General features: G+C 37.8%; 1 protein-coding gene across 3 annotated transcripts in view; it reads right to left on the reverse strand.

The window, feature by feature from the left end:
* Nucleotides 1-20460, reverse strand: part of EYA4 (EYA transcriptional coactivator and phosphatase 4) — a 506638-nt gene that overhangs the window by 418649 nt on the left and 67529 nt on the right. For all 3 annotated transcript variants that reach the window (XM_053710909.1, XM_053710910.1, XM_053710908.1), the window contains one exon: nucleotides 9369-9473. In XM_053710909.1, coding sequence (XP_053566884.1) covers nucleotides 9369-9401 — 33 coding nt within the window. In that variant the 5' untranslated portion in view covers nucleotides 9402-9473. The remainder of the gene's footprint in view (nucleotides 1-9368; nucleotides 9474-20460) is intronic.

Consider the following 20460-nt stretch of genomic DNA (forward strand, 5'->3'; position numbering starts at 1 on the left):
GTACAATAAAAATTAAAAATTAACACGTAGAAAGTGTTTTACTGACACAACATAATCCAAGGTTTGTAGAAGTGTAATTTATCATTGCTTGGAAATTAATTCTTCAGATTTACATGACGACTCATTTGAAGGAGGGTTCACATGTCCATCTAGCACAAACAGGAGGGGGGAGACTCAGGTTAAACTGCACAAGTTATTTACCTGCTGTTTTTAGGTGATTACCATTTTTCATGTTCACTTGCATTTTACAGGCACAAGAGTCCCCTTACTTAAAAAAGCCACATTCTCTTGTAAGATGCAGATCATTATCCTTAAAGTGGAAATAACCTGCTCTTAAAAGTGCTGTTTAATCTTAGTACCCCTTCGTTTTTGTTAGAGGAACGAGTGACCCCTTATTTAAAAGAGGGGAGTCTGCCTTTTCATATGAAGGGTAACTTTTTCATGTAGCACAAACAAGGGTGAGATAGGGACTCTGCTAGAGACGCCTTCTCCTTCAGGGAAACAGCACCTTTAAGTGTATCTGCAGGTTATTACTGCTTTAAGTGGGATTACCTGCATTTTACACGGATATGTGACCTCTCATATGAAAGAGGGAATTGCCCTCTCTTAAATGAAGGGTCACACCCCCCTATAAATTTCAGGTGATCGCCATGGTAATAGTAAAAACAATATGAGATATAGCACTCCTAAATATCTCAAACCCGTAGCTGTTTTTTTTATTTCATAGTAAACACTTTCTATTTACTTATTGTTGCTGTTTTGTTTTTTTAATTGTTGTTCATTTTTTATACTGCATTGCTGTTTTTATAATTGCCTTTTTTTTCTCATACTGCTATTTATTTAGTGCTCCCCCTACACTGTTGTATCAGATCGCCATATTAATGGTGATCAGCTGCCACAAAGACACACCTGTTAAGTGTTTGACAAGGTGTTGGGGTATACAACTCCAGTTTAGAAAGAAGGGAACATCATTTTTCCAATGTGGGGACTTATACCACTGTCATTAGTAGGTGATTGCCATAAAATTGGCAATCCTCTACCTAATGTATTTAATTTATGGGAGGGGAGGTGTTTCCAAAGGAGCACCTAAAACAGCATATATCACAAGCACACAACACCTCTCACATGAACGGGGGAGTTGCCTATGAAATAGGTGTCTTTTACCCTGCTCTTTCGCATAAAAAAGGCCATAGCACCACAAAATTAGACAAGTGACCTTTCTTTAAAAAAATACCCTTTTTCAAAGGAGGGTTCACATACCCAGGTGGCTATCATCTGATGACAATAGTATCAATAATCACCATACAGAACCATAGACTTATTTAGCCACATCAAGGGGGGTGCCCTAAATTGCCCCCAAAATACACAGACAAACTTATTTGAAAGCAGCAATCATACTCTTTGAAATTAGTGGTCGTGTGTTTGTCACACTGCCACATGATTGGCATAACAATGCTGAATACTTCACAACAATGATTCTATTTTGTGGTTCTTTTTAAGAGGCCTTTATTACATTTACACCATAGACATATACCATTAGATCCCTCATTTGAAAGAGTGAGTTACCCCAATTCAAATAAGATAGCTAGGAAGTGATCATCATAGTAATAACAATAACCTGGCAGTAGCCACCAGCCTCATTTTGTTGTGCTGTTGATGTTAGGGATCATAGATCCATGTTTGTCTAAACTAATAAAATAAGTAGGAGAACTGGGAAATTGTAAAAAATATTTGATATTTTGTAAAAAAAATTAAAAAAAAAAAAAAAAAAACTATTTTAAGTTTGGGTCTGCAACAATTTGGGAATTACTGCAATTTACCGTGTATGCCATAGAAAATGACTCAACAATTTGATTTTTTTTAATGATTTTTTTGTTATTTGCATTTCATATGCTGTCATTTTCCTTTATTATGCTATTTCTGTAAACCTAAGTTATTTTCTAAAAATGCCTGGTCTGCTGAAAACAAAAACAAGGTATAGTGTGTGTGGGTACCTTAGAAAAAAATGTTGTAATTGTAATGAGGACCAAACAACTAAAAACTGCACCAGCACAAGGGTGTAAAAATGGTTCAGCAGCGAGGTTGTTATTTTATAATTGCTTGGAAGCTCTATTTCATGAGCACAGTTGCCTTGTTACCTATATATTGGTAATTGATATTTCTAGTACAAGTGATGATATTAATATAAAAGTTGGAGAGCCCATTTCTGTAGAAAGGAGTAACCCTGAAGGAAAGAAATAGAAGGAAGGGTTATATGACCCCACTATGAAGCAGGGCATGGGGTGAGGTAAAGGACAAGGGGATGGGCTTAGAGGGGGGGTTTATAAACCCACACCAGGAAGTAGAGTCAGGCATTCTAAGCAGGAGGAACATGGTGGGTGATTTCCCGCCCTCCCTCCTTAGAGTTAGATGATCATGGATGTCGCAGCTATGGCGGGGTGCTTGCTCAAGGTGGTAGATGCTTACGCCTGTAATTATGTGGATTGTACTTCCTGTTGGAGAAACAGGGGGATGGTTTTATGAGATGGGCAGGGCTTGTGAATTTAATAGATGGGGCAAGCTCTGGGATTGGTTAGTAAGTTAAGGTTATTGATGTTTATATGTTATGTTAATAAATGAGCTGCGTCCTTTTCAATCCCAAATGAAGGTGTGAAGTGTTTTCTGTGGAGGAAGGGTTGGAAGGACAACTTAACTATGTGGGGTCAAGGAAAATCATCTATGTTGTTGGCACTGTGTAACTATGGAAGATAGTGCAAATATTTTGGGACAGTGATGAAAATGCCTTGATATAATTTGTTTGCAGCACAAGATGTGATGCTAACTCCACTTGTATCAGTGCTAAATACTGTCATTAGCATTTTCAAATTTGTTATTTTTAAGTTTGTTTTTTTGTACTCCAAAATTTAAAGTTTTTGAGCCTAATAGTAGTATACTTTTCTTGCTTTAGTTATATGTTTTACCACCTACAAAGTACCATTCTTCCTCTGCCCTTGAGTCATGCAGCCAGAAAATGTGGAAACTGAACATCTTAATCTAGATTGCAAATTATGCACACAGTTCAGGAAGAGTATCACTGCCATCTATTTTTTTCTGCTAGACATCATTGGCTAGTGGGCCACAAAAAACAACAACAAAGACTGCCAGGATGGTAATGTATTTGGGTGTAGATATATATAGATATGTATATATATATATATATATATATATATATATATATATATATACATACAGACACACACAAAAACACACTCTCTCTCACACACACACACACACACAAAAGGAAGAGATATTTGATGTCCCTTTTACAACATCCATTTGTTGCATATATTGGATAATGCATTAATATACTGCAAATTGAATTTTTAGCCAGTTTAAAGGGACAGTAAACCTTAAAATACATAGTGCAGAATTATATAACATTATATTAGCCAACCATTATTTAACATAATATTGCCTTTTTATTTTTAGCAAAAAACACTGTTTTACAGACCCGCTCTCTGGGCTCTGCTGAGCGGGTCTGTTTTTTTTCCTCAGCCCGACCGTGCCATAAGACTAAGTGCAGCTCGCTCCTGCTGTCAGACAGAGCGGGAGCGAGCTGCACTTAGGGCAATATTATGTTAAATAATGGTTGGCTAATATAATGTTATATAATTCTGCACTATGAGCAGAATTATATAACATTAATTTTAAGGTTTACTGACCCTTTAATCATTTACAATAACATAATTTCAAAAAACACATCAGAACACATTAGTCTTTAGAAAGTTCATGGCTTTATCTTCCCATTATCAGTAGCGTCGCTACAGGGGGGCAAGGGGGGCATTTGCTGTCCCCCCCTCCACCGCCAGCCCCTGTGCAAGCATAATGCATAATAATGTAGTGTGAAGTGAATCTGATAGATATTTCTTTTTTTATTGTTTGTAAATAGTCTCTGGGCTGGTGTTTTTGAGTCCTGACTCTGAAAACGAGTAATAAATTATGCGCAGCGTGGCAGCAGCACAGGCCTCCACGTGTTCAGTTGGATAATGGATTTGAACCCCCAGGCTCCACCCACCACACGTGCCTTGTGCTGGATCTACACGCAGCACCACGGCACTCCAATACCCCATGATTAATACTGGGGCTATTTGCTCCTCCTCCTCCAATTCTAGCCAGCCCACTACCAGGTTACGTTCCTACAGCAAACTGAGCACAAGGAACATGACCGGAGCCTGGGAGAGGAGAGGGAGGAGTCAGCCAGCAGGTGCCGTGTGAGTAACAGTGTGCAGGACAGAGAGCACAGGAAGGAGCAGGATCAGCAGGCACTGGCTGTCTGGCACTCAGTGGCAGCAAAAGTAAAGACTGGGAGAGGAGAGGGAGGAGCCAGCCAGCAGGTGCTGTGTGAGTGACAGTGTGTAGGACAGAGAGCACAGGAAGGAGCAGCATCAGCACTCAGCAGGCACTGGCTGACTGTCTGGCACTCAGTGGCAGCAAAAGTAAAGACTGGGAGAGGAGAGGGAGGAGCCAGCCAGCAGGTGCCGTGTGAGTGTCAGTGTGCAGGACAGAGAGCACAGGAAGGAGCAACATTAGCACTCAACAGGCACTGGCTGACTGTCTGGCACTCAGTGGCAGCAAAAGTAAAGACTGGGAGAGGAGAGGGAGGAGCCAGCCAGCAGGTGCTGTGTGAGTGACAGTGTGCATGACAGAGAGCACGTCTAAACACCCCTAATCTGCCACCCCCGACACCTACATTACACTTATTAACCCCTAATCTGCCTCCCCCGACATCGCCGACACCTACATTAAACTTATTAACCCCTAATCTGTTGCCCCCGACATTGCCGCTACATACCTACACTTATTAACCCCTAATCTGCTGCCCCCAATGTCGCTGCCACCTACATTACAGTTATTAACCCCATATCTGCCGCCCCCGACATCGCCGCCACCTACCTATACTTATTAACCCCAAATCTGCCGCCTCCAATGTCGCCGCCACCTACCTACACTTATTAACCCCTAATATGCCGCCCCCAACGTCGCCGCCACTATACTAAAGTTATTAACCCCTAAACATAACCCTAACACCCACTAACTTTAATGTAATTAAAATAAATCTAAATAAAACCTACTATTAATAACTAAATAATTCCTATTTAAAACTAAATACTTACCTGTGAAATAAAACCTAAGGTTGCTACAATATAACTAATAGTTACACTGTATCTAGCTTAGGTTTTATTTTTATTTCACATGCAAGTTTGTATTTATTTTAACTAGATAGACTAGTTAGTAAATAGTTATTAACTATTTACTAGCTACCTAGTTAAAATAAATACAAATTTACCTGTAAAATAAAACCTTACCTGTCTTACACTAACACCTAACCTTATACTACAATTAAATAAATTACATTAATTAAATACAATTAACTAAATTACAAAAACAAACACTAAATTACACAAAATAAATTATCAAATATATAAACTAATTACACCTAATCTAATAGCCCTATCAAAATAAAAAGCCCCCCAAAAATAAAAAAAACCTAGCCTAAACTAAACTACCAATAGCCCTTAAAAGGGCCTTTTGTGGGTCATTGCCCAAAAAAAGTCAGCTCTTTTACCTGTAAAAAAAAACACAAACAACCCCCCAAAAGTAAAACCCACCACCCACACAACCAACCTCCCCAAATAAAAACCTAAATCTAAAAAACCTAAGCTCCCAATTCCAATCAGCCAATAGAATGCGAGCTCAATCCTATTGGCTGATTGGATCAGCCAATAGGATTGAAGCTCAATCCTATTGGCTGATTGCATCAGCCAATAGGATTTTTCACCTTTAATTCCGAATGGCTGATAGAATTCTATCAGCCAATCAGAAATTCAAGGGACGCCATCTTGGATGACGTCCCTTAAAGGTACCTTCATTCTTCAGTCGCCATCGTAAGAAGAGGATGCTCTGCGCCAGATGTCTTGAAGATGGAGCCGCTCCACGCCGGATGGATGAAGATAGAAGATGCCATCTGGATGAAGACTTCTGCTGGCTTGGATGAAGACTTCGTCCCGCTTAGATGAAGACTTCTCCTGGCTTCGTTGAGGACTTCTTGCCACTTGGATGAAGACTTCTGCCGCTTCGTTGAGGATGGATGTCGAGTCTTCAAAAACTGTAAGTGGATCTTCGGGGGTTAGTGTTAGGTTTTATTAAGAGTTTATTGGGTGGGTTTTTTAGATTAGGGTTTGGGCGGAAAAAGAGGTAAATGCCCTTTTAAGGGCAATGCCCATACAAATGCCCTTTTCAGGGCAATGGGGAGCTTAGGTTTTTTTAGTTAGGATTTCATTTGGGGGTTGGTTGTGTGGGTGGTGGGTTTTACTGTTGGGGGGTTGATTGTATTTTTTTTTACAGGTAAAAGAGCTGATTTCTGGGGCAATGCTTTAGGTTTTTATTTTGATAGGACTATTAGGTTAGGTGTAATTAGTTTAAATATTTGATCATTTCTTTTTTAATTTGTGTAATTTAGTGTTTGTTTTTGTAATTTAGTTAATTGTATTTAATTAATGTAATTTATTTAATAGTAGTGTAAGGTTATGTGTTAGTGTGAGACAGCTTAGGTTTTATTTTACAGGTAAATTTGTATTTATTTTAGCTAGGTAGTTATTAAATAGTTAATAACTATTTACTAACTAGTCTACCTAGTTAAAATAAATACAAACTTATCTGTGAAATAAAAATAAAACCTAAGATAGATACAATGTAACTATTAGTTATATTGTAGCTAGCTTAGGGTTTATTTTACAGGTAAGTATTTAGTTTTAAATAGGAATTATTTAGTTATTAATAGTAGGTTTTATTAAGATTTATTTTACTTACATTAAAGTTAGTGGGTGTTAGGGTTAGGATTAGATTTAGGGTTAGGTTTAGGGCTTAATAACTTTAGTATAGTGGCGGCGATTTCGGGGGCAGCAGATTAGCGGTTAATAACAGTAATGTAGGTTGTGGCGATGTTAGGGACAGCAGATTAGGGGTTAATAATATTAAACTAGTGTTTACGATGCGGGAGTGCGGCGGTTTTGGTGTTAATATGTTTATTATAGTGGTGGCGATGTCCGGAGCGTCAGATTAGGGGTTAATAATTGTATTTTAGTGTTTGTGATGCAGGAGGGCCTCGGTTTAGGGTTTAATAGGTAGTTTATGGGTGTTAGTGTACTTTGTAACACTTTAGTTATGAGTTTTATGTTACGACGTTGTAGCATAAAACCCATAACTACTGACATTCAGTTTACGGTATGGATCTTGACGTTATTGGCCGTACCGCTCACTTTTTGGCCTCCCAGGCAAACTCGTAATACCGGCGCAAAGGAAGTCACATTGAAAAATTACTTTTTGAAAGCTGCGGTAGTTACGTTGCGTTACGGCCAAAAAAGTGTGTGGTGCAGCTAAACATGCAAGACTCGTAATAGCAGCGGTAGTGAAAAAGAGCCATAATGATGCTTTTTCACTCATACCGCAAAACTCGTAATCTAGCCGAAATAATTTTGTGAATTTTAGCGCATTGGTAGGTTTGCTGTTTTTTTCTGCTGTTTAATATTTTGTAATTGTATGGATCAAAAAGTTTATAGTTATAATAAAATTTGTTTGTATTTTTTTCAGCAAGCTATTGTACTATATAAGCAAAAATATACTCAATGATGTAATTTCCTTTATCCTTCTCAACACACACCTTTCCCTTAGAGGATGGAGATCCTTACTCAGGTATGTTGGTGTCTCACACATCACAAAAAGCAATTAAAAGCTTTAATCCATCACACATAACCAATGTCACAACATAGCTAAGTGATTGCAACTCAAAATGTAAAGGGGTTGAACTTGCCTAACAAAAACGTTCATTACTTATTAGCTTTAAATTGGTTAAAAAAGAGACGGTGTGATATAGTGTTTGTACAGGAGACACATTTTTGCCAGAACTGCAGAACCACTAGGGAATTCCCAACTGGTTACTTTAGTTTGGCATTAACTAAACATAACGGGGTTGGGATTCTAATAAATAAACATACACCATTCCAACTATCACAAAAAACGTTGATCATGAAGGGAGATACATCATTTTAGTTGGAACCCTTTTCAATAGACCATTGACCCTAGTAAACATTTTCGGTCCTAATTCACATCAAGCTCTTTTCCTCACAGAAGTGATAGACCAGGTACTGAGTATTCAGAAAGAAAGAATAGTGATTTTGGGGGGCGACTTAAACATTGCATTAGAACCAATCTTAGACTGTTCATAGGGACGTAGTCAGATTTCCTTAAAAACTCTTAGAAAGATAAATAGTACATTAACAATGGCCCCCCTATTTGACGCTGGAGACTCACTGATGTGGACAAAAAAGACTTTCTTGCATAGATGACCTATTTATAAGTCAATTATGGTTCAAATGGTGTACATTTAGAGTGTCTTTGAGATTTTTTCCCCTTTTTGTCTTCACATGTAAAATTAGATTAGAACTTTTCCAAATAGTAGTCAATGGAACCAAATCTATAATCGCGAGACATCGGAAAAAAATAACTGTCCCCTCCAAACAACTCTGGACATCAAGGATAGAGGAACTATTAATATTAAAGGGATATGGATACTATATGAAACAGAAATTTGATTTTTTTCCACATTATACAATTTTACTGGGAACAGTACAAACACTCTGTCAATTGATATAAGATAAGTGCATACCAGGGTCTCCGTCCTCCTCCTAGTCATCTTCCCTGCCATAAAGCAGGTAATTACACTTGAATATAAGACTTTTATGTTTTATTAACGTTTAACATAGTTAAGGAAATAGAAGGTACCAACTAAAACTGATTATGCTGAATTTGTTATGTATCGTTGAACTTTAAGTTATGAATTGAGAAGAAAAAAAATAGGTTTTACCTACTTATTTTCCTTTTACCTATAGCCTTATATTATCTGTGATATAACAGATGAGAAATTGTATGGATTTTATTTATACCTTTGTATATACAAGTCTCTTGAAACTTTGGCATTACTGTAATATTGCTATGTACACCTCAATAAAAATGTATTTTGAATTTTTTTTCTAATATTTTTTCAACTTCTCATTTGAGATATTACATTTTTTATTGAGGCCGTGCATGCATGCTTCAGAGAGATACCAAGTCAATTAATTACATTTGATCATGGAAGTAAATTGGGATATTTAAAACTAAAAAACTGCATGCTCTCTCTGAATCATGGATGTTTTTTGTTTTTTTTACTTTCTTGTCCCTTTACACAAATTACATGGGTCGTCTGGTCTGATCTAACCAAAATATTGGCTAAATGACTGCATCAACGAGAACATCTTACAGTTTATTTCTGGTTAGTCATAAGTACTTACTGGCTGGTCATTCAAGTCCTGGGTGTCGTCCATGGAGTTTTATTCTCAATAATCTCCAAATGTTTGGTAGCAGTGCTGACTTTTTCAGAATTACTATGTCATCAACTGTATACAAAAGAAAATATAAGCATCTGATTAGTTCTTGTACTTGGGTGAATTGTGATTCTAAACTCAATGGGGTGCTTAATTAATTAATTATTTAGATTTTTTTTGTTACTTCTAAACACTACATTAAAGACTTTGGGATTTGATAAGTTTTTTGAAACAGCTAGAATATACTCCAATATTTTGACACAGCTTTCTTTCCTCTTGGAAAGGTATGTTATGAGTTTTACCCATCTATAAATGTAAACTCAAAATGGCCTGTTTACAGGCGTTCGATAAATAATCAGCCATTAGTAACAATTAGGGCTCCAAACATTAACAAGAGATTAGATCTCTGGTTAATTTTCAAAATATCACCCAATTGCCCTCAAAATAAAGTATATTGTAGTTTTTAATTTAAATAATGTAGCATTTAAAAAAAGCAATGTTTAGGGTTTAAAGTTGGCAGGTGGGTGGTGTCAGAAAAAAACAGCACTAAAAAGTGCCATTACATTGCAGTCTATGGGGAACTATGTGTTCCCTGTAAATATATGTGCATATGCTAATATACATACAGTATATATTTATATACACATATAAACACATAAATATATATATATATACAGTATATATATATATATATATATATATATATATATATATATATATATATATATATATATATATATATATATATATATATACAGGGAGTGCAGAATTATTAGGCAAGTTGTATTTTTGATGATTAATTTTATTATTGAACAACAACCATGTTCTCAATGAACCCAAAAAACTCATTAATAGCAAAGCTGAATAGTTTTGGAAGTAGTTTTTAGTTTGTTTTTAGTTATAGCTATTTTAGGGGGATATCTGTGTGTGCAGGTAACTATTACTGTGCATAATTATTAGGCAACTTAACAAAAGACAAATATATACCCATTTCAATTATTTATTTTTACCAGTGAAACCAATATAACATCTCAACATTCACAAATATACATTTCTGACATTCAAAAACAAAACAAAAACGAATCAGTGACCAATATAGCTACCTTTCTTTGCAAGGACACTCAAAAGCCTGCCATCCATGGATTCTGTCAGTGTTTTGATCTGTTCACCATCAACATTGCGTGCAGCAGCAACCACAGCCTCCCAGACACTGTTCAGAGAGGTGTACTGTTTTCCCTCCTTGTAAATCTCACATTTGATGATGGACCACAGGTTCTCAATGGGGTTCAGATCAGGTGAACAAGGAGGCCATGTCATTAGATTTTCTTCTTTTATACCCTTTCTTGCCAGCCACGCTGTGGAGTACTTGGACGCGTGTGATGGAGCATTGTCCTGCATGAAAATCATGTTTTTCTTGAAGGATGCAGACTTCTTCCTGTACCACTGCTTGAAGAAGGTGTCTTCCAGAAACTGGCAGTCGGACTGGGAGTTGAGCTTGACTCCATCCTCAACCCGAAAAGGCCCCACAAGCTCATCTTTGATGATACCAGCCCAAACCAGTACTCCACCTCCACCTTGCTGGCGTCTGAGTCGGACTGGAGCTCTCTGCCCTTTACCAATCCAGCCACGGGCCCATCCATCTGGCCCATCAAGACTCACTCTCATTTCATCAGTCCATAAAACCTTAGAAAAATCAGTCTTGAGATATTTCTTGGCCCAGTCTTGACGTTTCAGCTTGTGTGTCTTGTTCAGTGGTGGTCGTCTTTCAGCCTTTCTTACCTTGGCCATGTCTCTGAGTATTGAACACCTTGTGCTTTTGGGCACTCCAGTGATGTTGCAACTCTGAAATATGGCCAAACTGGTGGCAAGTGGCATCTTGGCAGCTGCACGCTTGACTTTTCTCAGTTCATGGGCAGTTATTTTGCGCCTTGGTTTTTCCACACGCTTCTTGCAACCCTGTTGACTATTTTGAATGAAACGCTTGATTGTTCGATGATCACGCTTCAGAAGCTTTGCAATTTTAAGAGTGATGCATCCCTCTGCAAGATATCTCACTATTTTTGATTTTTCTGAGCCTGTCAAGTCCTTCTTTTGACCCATTTTGCCAAAGGAAAGGAAGTTGCCTAATAATTATGCACACCTGATATAGGGTGTTGATGTCATTAGACCACACCCCTTCTCATTACAGAGATGCACATCACCTAATATGCTTAATTGGTAGTAGGCTTTTGAGCCTATACAGCTTGGAGTAAGACAATATGCATAAAGAGGATGATGTGGTCAAAATATTCATGTGCCTAATAATTCTGCACTCCCTGTATATATATATATATATACACCAAAGTGGAGAACAATCATGCTGATGACGAGAATTAGTTCCCTGAAAACGTTACATTAAAAGAGACTTGTTTTGTTCTCCTCTTTGAAAAAAGACCTGAGAGTGCATTTATTTTCATTTCTGCACCCAGGCAGATGACACAAGGAGGGTAAAATCTGTATGCTGGACGGTATTATATATATATATATATATATATATATATATATATATATATATATATATACCGTATATATATATTTATGCTCCAGCCCTGGCACTCTTAGCAAACACGCCACCTACAAAAATGCTCCCACGCTGCTGAATGTGCCTAGAGGAAATCCCGCTCTAGAACTGATTTCATCCACTATAAGTTAATTTTTTATTCTTACACCTCTGCCATTCACTTAGCTAAGCAAACCTACTTCTCTTCTCTTATATCTACTCACTCGTCAAACCCTAAACGACTCTTCTCCATTTTTAACTCTTTCCTCTACCCACCTGCACCACCTGCATTTAGTGTTCAATACCTGGCAGACTAATTTTTTAATAAAACACTTACTGTACCTCCTGAAGCAACATCCCAACACAAAACTGCAATCTCCCAACTTCGCTCCCAGTTACCCTCTCCGCCACTCTATGCACCCTCTGCCCAACCACTGGTTGTGAAGTGGGTTTCTTATTGTTTTCCTCACACCTAACTACCTGCCCACTTGACCCTATTCCTTCACATCTAATACCTTCTCTGTCTTCCACCCTCACTCCAGCTCTTACTCACATACACCTAGATTAAGAGTTAAGCGCACTATAGGGAAATTTATGAACACAAGAAAAGCTGCGTTATTTAACCCCCTATAGCAAGCCATTACAAGTTTTTCAGAACCCCGCTTGTGCGTGCGATATGGAGTATTTAAGCTCCATACCGCACCAAAAACAATCGCTGTTTTGACGTGGTCGTTCACGCTTCCCCCATAGACATAAATGATGAGGTGTCTGAAAAAAACCTAACAACTGCGATCGCAGAAAGAAAAGCTCCGTAACGCAGCCCCATTGATGTTTATGGGGAAAGAAAACTAAGTCTAAACACCCCTAATCTGCCCCCTTACGACATCACCGCCACCTACATAATGTTATTAACCCCTAATCTGCTGCCCCGATATCGGCACCACCTAAATATAGCTATTAACCCCTAATCTGCCGCCCAAGATATCGCCGCCACCTAAATAAAGCTATTGACCCCTAATGTGCCGCTCCCGATATCGCTGCCACTATACTAAAGTTATAAACCCCTATTCCCCTGCACCCCAACATCGCCACCACCTAAAAAAAATGTTAACCCCCTATTCCGCCACTCCCCGACATCGCTGCAACTAAATAAAGCTTTTAACTCCTAAACCTCTGGCCTCCCACATCACTACCACTAAATACATCCATTAACCCCTAAACCACCAGCCCCCCACATCGCAACAACCTAAATTAAACTATATATTCACCCCTAAACCTAACCCTAACGTAACCCTAAGCCTAACGTAAACCTTTCATTTTTATTTCACAGCTAAGTTTGTATTTATTTGAACTAGGTAGACTAGTTAGTAAATAGTTATTAACTATTTACTAACTACCTAGCTAAAATAAATACAAACTTACCTGTGAAATAAAACCTAACCTGCCTTACACTAAAACCTAAAATAAATAAAAAAACAACCATTACAAAAGATAACAAATTAAATTATCAAAAATAAAAAAGAATGACACCTTATTTAAAAGCCTTATCAAAATAAAAAAAGCCCACCACCCAACCAACCCCCCAAAATAAAAAACCTAACTTTAAAAAAAAAAACCTAAGCTACCCATTGCCCTGAAAAGTGCATTTGGATGGGTATTGCCCTTAAAAGAGCATTTAGCTATTTTACATGCCCAAACCCTAAACAAACAAAAAAAACACCCAAAAAAACCTTTAAAAACCTATCACTAAACCCCCGTAGATCCACTTACAATTTTTGAAGTCCCGCTTGAACGATCTTCATCCAGGCAACGAGAAGTCTTCATCCTGGCAGCCTCTTCAATCTTCATCCCGGCGGCGAAGTCCTCATCCAAGCGGCGAGAAGTCTTCATCCAGACGGCCTCTTCAATCTTCATCCAGTCGGCATTTTCTATCTTGATTCAATGCAAGGTACGCGATTCAAGATGGCGTCCCTTGCATTCCTATTGGCTGAAAAATTTGAATCAGGCAGGATTTAAACAGATCTCATTCTATTGACTAATTCGAATCAGCCAATAGAATGTGAGATGCTTGAATCCTATTGGCTGATTTGAACAGCCAATATGATTTTAGCTGCTCTAATTCCTATTGGCTGATTCAAATTTTTCAGCCAATAGGAATGCAAGGGACGCCATCTTGAATCGCGTACCTTGCATTGAATATTCAGTGTATGGCGGCGACCGTATGAAGAGGATGCTCCGCACCGGATGTCTTCAGGATGGACCCGCTCCGTGCCGCCATGATCAAGACAGAAGATTTTGTCTGGATGAAGATTGAAGAGGCCGCCCGGATGAAGACTTCTCGCCGCTTGGATGAGGACTTCGCCACTGGGATGAAGATTGAAGAGGCCGTCTGGATGAAGACTTCTCGCCTCCTGGATGAAGATCGTTCAAGCTGGACTTCAAAAACTGTAAGTGGATCTTCGGGGGTTAGTGATAGGTTTTATTAAGGGTTTTTTGGGTGGGTTTTAAGCCTGTGAATGCGGAAGTAAGGAGCTGCATGTTTCCTTCGGATATTTTCGTAGCCGTATTGATTCCTGTAAAAGATCCCTACTCTAAGATCTGAATTTGCACAGATATCCGAAGGGAACGAGCAGCTCCTTACCTCCGCATTTGGATCATCACAAAGGATCCGAATGCCCATACCTACTGAGCATGAGCAAGAATTCACAGTATATACGTATATGCATTTTGCATTTTGTTTTTGGCTATTTGCTGTCACATTATTCCAGGGGAAGGTAAATGGAACTTTGAAATTTTTCAGAAAAACAAAATCTACTACTCATTTCAAATTCAGACTATTTTGGCTCGTCTTATTATTATGCATTTGTTGATTCAGCAGCTCTACAGTATTTAATGGTACTTTAAACACCTTGAGCTTTTACAAAAAGATGTTTAATTATGCGTACTAAAGCAGCTTTGCAATATACTGTCATTTATTTAACCAATTTTTCCTTTAATTTAATTCTGAAAATTGAGGCCTTTACAATTCTTGTTAGAAGTGCAGACTCCATAGTAAAAATGGATAAATTCCACACAAAATTTAGTTGCAAGCTCTGTTTCTAATTGGCCTCAGCAGAGAAAGAAACCTAGGTTACAACATGGCAGCACCTATTGCATACAAAAAAAATCAATATTTCAATATTTTAACAACTAATATAACTTGAAAATAGATCTTCTTTATTCTAAGGCTAATGTTTGCTTTGAATACATCATTCTAGCTAGTGTTTATTTAGTGTTTACTGTTCCTTTAAAAACTATTAAATAAAAAAAATGTGGCATTCTAGTAGAAAACTAAAATATTGTACTCCATTACAGCATTTTATCTTTCTTAAAAAAACCAAACATTTTTTATTATGTGTTTCAGAACAACCCTGTGCCACTCTGTATAGGGAAGATGGTGACTGGAGCATACATACATATTTCTGCTCCTGATTGGCTCATTTAAAACATTCCAAAGTGTGCAGCTCTGACTATGTATTTAACCAATCTGCAAAGGTTAAATACATAAGGTTGACCACAATCTTGTGCATTTTCGAAAGATGATTTTAAACATCTGATGGACCTCAAGCTGTTCCCTCAAAAAAAAAACCACAAACCTTTTCAGTGTATTTTGCTTACGCGCAAAACCAATTTTACATTTGCAAATTTTTCAGGGTGCTTGTTAATAATTTGAAAAGCATTGTCTTGTGTTTCTCAAGTTCTTTTAGCTGAAGCATTTGATAACGGAAAAATGTTTTTGTACTGTTAATGGAGCAGTAAAGTAAAAAATGAAACCTTTAAGAAAGATAATACAATTTTAAACAACTTGTTCAGATAGCTCCCAGTAGTGCATTGACTGCTGCTCCTTCAACAAATGATACAAAGTGAATGAAGCAAATTTTACAATATAAGAATGAAAGAAAAAAGGGACATAATACTTATATGCAAAATCCCTTGGAAGTGATGCAGCATAACTGTACATAGCTGTCAAGAAAATTCCACATGCTCCCTTGCAAGTCCCAGGACTAGCTTCCCGATTGTCTGCTTAAAGTCCCTTTACAATGGGATATGGCTACTGAGGAAATTTAAGATAAAATATCTTCCTTTTTACATCGAGACATGGAAAAAAAAACAGGTTGTGATTTTTCAACCCCATAGTAAGCAAATGGATTTTGCTTAAAATTTAAATGGACACTGAACCCAAATTTTTTTCTTTTGTGATTCAGATAGAGCATGACATTTTAAGCAACTTTCTAATTTATTCCTACAATCAAATTTTCTTTATTCTCTTGGTATCTTTATTTGAAATGCAAGAATGTAAGTTTAGATGCCGGCCCATTTTTGGTGAACAACCTGGGTTGTCCTTGCTGATTGGTGGATAAATTCATCCACCAATAAAAAAGTGCTGTCCAGAGTACTGAACCAAGAAAAAATGCTTAGATGCCTTCTTTTTCAAATAAAGATAGCAAGAGAACGAAGAAAATTTGATAATAGGAGTAAATTAGAAAGTTGCTTAAAATTGCATGTTCTATCTGAATCACAAAAGAAACAATTTGGGTTCAGCATTTTGATTATTTTGGAAACATTGGAACATCCATTTATAAATAATCTATTTCTCATATCAACAATTTATTTAAATTACATAAAAAAAAACACATAAAAGGACAGGAAACCCCACAATTGTCCTTCATGATTCAGATAGAGCATACAATTTCAAACAACTTTCCAATTTACTAATATTATCAAATTTGCTTTGTACTACTGGCAGAAAGTTATACACATCTATTTAGCCAATCAAGAGACAAACGTATGAAGGCACCAATCAGCATCTACCTCCCACTAGTGTAGGATATGTGCATATTCTTTTTAAACAAGGGATACCAAGAAAACAAAGCACATTTGAAAACAGAAGTAAAGTAAAATAACATGCTCTTTTTTAATTATGCAAGTTTAATTTTTACTTTCCTATCTTTTTAATTACCTCAGAGTAAAATATAGAAATATAGGTGTGTTGAAATAATAACATTGTTAAAAAAAAGCTAACTACAGCTACATAAATTAATTGTACTGAAAAGAGCTCAACAGACACATAGGGGCCGAATTATCAAGCTCCGAATTATCAAGCTCCGCTTCTCCATAACTTGTCCGCCCGCTCTGAGGTGGCGGACAGAAATCAACCCAATCGTATCATGTCCGCTCGCACTTTGATAAATATTCCCCATAGTCTATGGGAGCCATTATTAAAGATTAAACATAAATAATATTTACAGAATGGCAACATTAAAAAAGGGATTAAGGTATATATATATATATATATATATATATATATATATATAAATATATATATATATATATATATATATACAGTTGTGCTCATAAGTTTACATACCCTGGCAGAATTTATGATTTCTTGGCCATTTTTCAGAGAATATGAATGATAACACAAAAACTTTTCTTTCACTCATTCACTCATGGTTAGTGTTTGGCTGAAGCCATTTATTATCAATCAACTGTGTTTACTCTTTTTAAATCATAATCGCCTAGATTTAGAGTTCTGCGGCCAAAGGGGTGCGTTAGCTACGCGTGCTTTTTTCCCCCCGCACCTTTTAAACAACGCTGGTATTTAGAGTTCTCAGAAGGGCTGCGTTAGGCTCCAAAAAGGGAGCGTACAGGCATATTTACTGCCAGCGGTGCTTACGGACGCGGCCAGCTTCAAAAACGTGCTCGTGCACGATTCCCCCATAGGAAACAATGGGGCAGTTTGAGCTGAAAAAATCAATCAGCCAATCAGATTGAGCTCGCATTCTATTGGCTGTTCCGATCAGCCAATAGAATGTGAGCTCAATCTGATTGGCTGATCCAATCAGCCAATCGGATTGAACTTGAATCTGATTGGCTGATTCAAACAGCCAATCAGATTTTTCCTACCTTAATTCCGATTGGCTGATAGAATCCTATCAGCCAATCGGAATTCGAGGGACGCCATCTTGGATGACGTCATTTAAAGGAACATTCATTCGGACTTAGGACGTCGTTAGAAGAGGATGGATCCGCGTCGGCTGCTTCAAGATGGTCCCGCACCGCGCCGGATGGAAGAAGATAGAAGATGCCGCTTGGATGAAGATGTTTGCCGGTCCGGATCTCCTCTTCTTGCTGGATAGGATGAAGACTTCGGAGCCTCTTCTGGACCTCTTCTTGCCGGATAGGAGGAAGACTTCGGATCCTCTTCTGGACGGATCGGTGATACCGGCGTGGTGAAGATAAGGAAGGAAGATCTTCAGGGACTTAGTGTTAGGTTTTTTAAGGGGGGTTTGGGTTAGATTAGGGGTATGTGGGTGGTGGGTTGTAATGTTGGGGGGGTATTGTATGTTTATTTAAATGTAAAAGAGCTGTTTTCTTTGGGGCATGCCCCGCAAAAGGCCCTTTTAAGGGCTGGTAAGGTAAAAGAGCTGTTACATTTTTATTTTAGAATAGGGTAGGGCTTTTGTTTATTTTGGGGGGCTTTGTTATTTTTTTAGGGGGCTTAGAGTAGGTGTAATTAGTTTAAAATTCTTGTAATCTTTTTTTATTTTCTGTAATTTAGTGTTTGTTTGTTTTTGTAATTTAGAGTTTGTTTTTTTTGTAATTTAGTTTAGTTGATTTAATTGTAGATAATTGTAGATAGTTTATTTAATTAATTTATTGATAGTGTAGTGTTAGGTTTAATTGTAACTTAGGTTAGGATTTATTTTACAGGTAATTTTGTAATTATTTTAACTAGGTAACTATTAAATAGTTATTAACTATTTAATAGCTATTGTACCAGGTTAAAATAAATACAAAGTTGCCTGTAAAATAAATATTAATCCTAAAATAGCTACAATATAATTATTATTTATATTGTAGCTATATTAGGATTTATTTTACAGGTAAGTATTTAGCTTTAAATAGGAATAATTTATTTAATAAGATTTATTTTATTTCATTAGATTTAAATTATATTTAACTTAGGGGGGTGTTAGGGTTAGGGTTAGACTTAGCTTTAGGGGTTAATACATTTATTAGAGTAGCGGCGAGGTCCGGTCGGCAGATTAGGGGTTAATACTTGAAGTTAGGTGTCTGCGATGTTAGGGAGGGCAGATTAGGGGTTAATACTATTTATTATAGGGTTTGCGAGGCGGGAGTGAGGCGGATTAGGGGTTAATACATTTATTATAGTAGCAGTGAGGTCCGGTCGGCAGATTAGGGGTTAATAATTGTAGGTAGGTAGCGGCGACGTTGGGCGGGGCAGATTAGGGGGTAATAAATATTATGGAGGGGTCGGCAGATTAGGGGTACATAGGGATAATGTAGGTTGCGGCGGTGTGCGGTCGGCAGATTAGGGGTTAAAAAAAATTAATAGAGTGGCGGCGATGTGGGGGGGCCTCGGTTTAGGGGTACATAGGTAGTTTATGGGTGTTAGTGTACTTTAGAGCACAGTAGTTAAGAGCTTTATGAACCGGCGTTAGTCCAGAAAGCTCTTAACTCCTGGCTTTTTTCTGCAGCTGGAGTCTTGTCGTTAGATTTCTAACGCTCACTTCAGCCAAGACTCTAAATACCGGCGTTAGAAAGATCCCATTGAAAAGATAGGATACGCAATTGACGTAAGGGGATCTGCAGTATGGAAAAGTCGCGGCTGGAAAGTGAGCGTTAGACCCTTTCCTGACTGACTCTAAATACCAGCGGGCGGCAAAAAACAGCGTTAGGACCCCTTAACGCTGGTTTTGACGGCTAACGCAGAACTCTAAATCTAGGCGAATGACAACAGAAACTACTCATATTACCCTGATCAAAAGTTTACATACCCTGTTGATTTTGGCCTGATAACATGCACACAAGTTGACACAAAGGGGTTTGTATGGCTATTAAAGGTAACCATCCTGACCTGTGATCTGTTTGCTTGTAATTAGTGTGTGTGTATAAAAGGTTAATGAGTTTCTGGACTCCTGACAGACCCTTGCATCTTTCATCCAGTGCTGCACTGGATTCTGAGTCATGGGGAAAGAAAAAGAATTGTCAAAGGATCTGTGGGAAAAAAGATAGTTGAACTGTATAAAACAGGAAAGGGATATAAAAAGATATCCAAGGAATTGAGAATGCAAATCAACAGTGTTCAAACTCTAATCAAGAAGTGGAAAATGAGGCGTTCTGTTTGATAACATACTGCATTCATCTTGTCATCAATTCTGATCAAATTTCCTGTGCCTTAGTAGTTCACACATCCCCAAAACATCAGCGATCCACCTCCGTGTTTCACAGTAGGAATGGTGTACCTTTCATCATAGGCCTTGTTGACTCCTCTCCAAATGTAGCGTTTATGGTTGTGGCCAAAAAGCTCAATTTTGGTCTCATCACTCCAAATGACTTTGTGCCAGAAGGTTTGAGGCTTGTCTCTGTGCTGTTTGGCGTATTGTAAGCGGGATACTTTGTGGCATTTGCATAGCAATGGCTTTCTTCTGGCGACTCGACCATGCAGCCCATCTT

Source organism: Bombina bombina, chromosome 4 (assembly GCF_027579735.1).
Source record: "Bombina bombina isolate aBomBom1 chromosome 4, aBomBom1.pri, whole genome shotgun sequence".
In the NCBI taxonomy this organism is placed as follows: domain Eukaryota; kingdom Metazoa; phylum Chordata; class Amphibia; order Anura; family Bombinatoridae; genus Bombina; species Bombina bombina.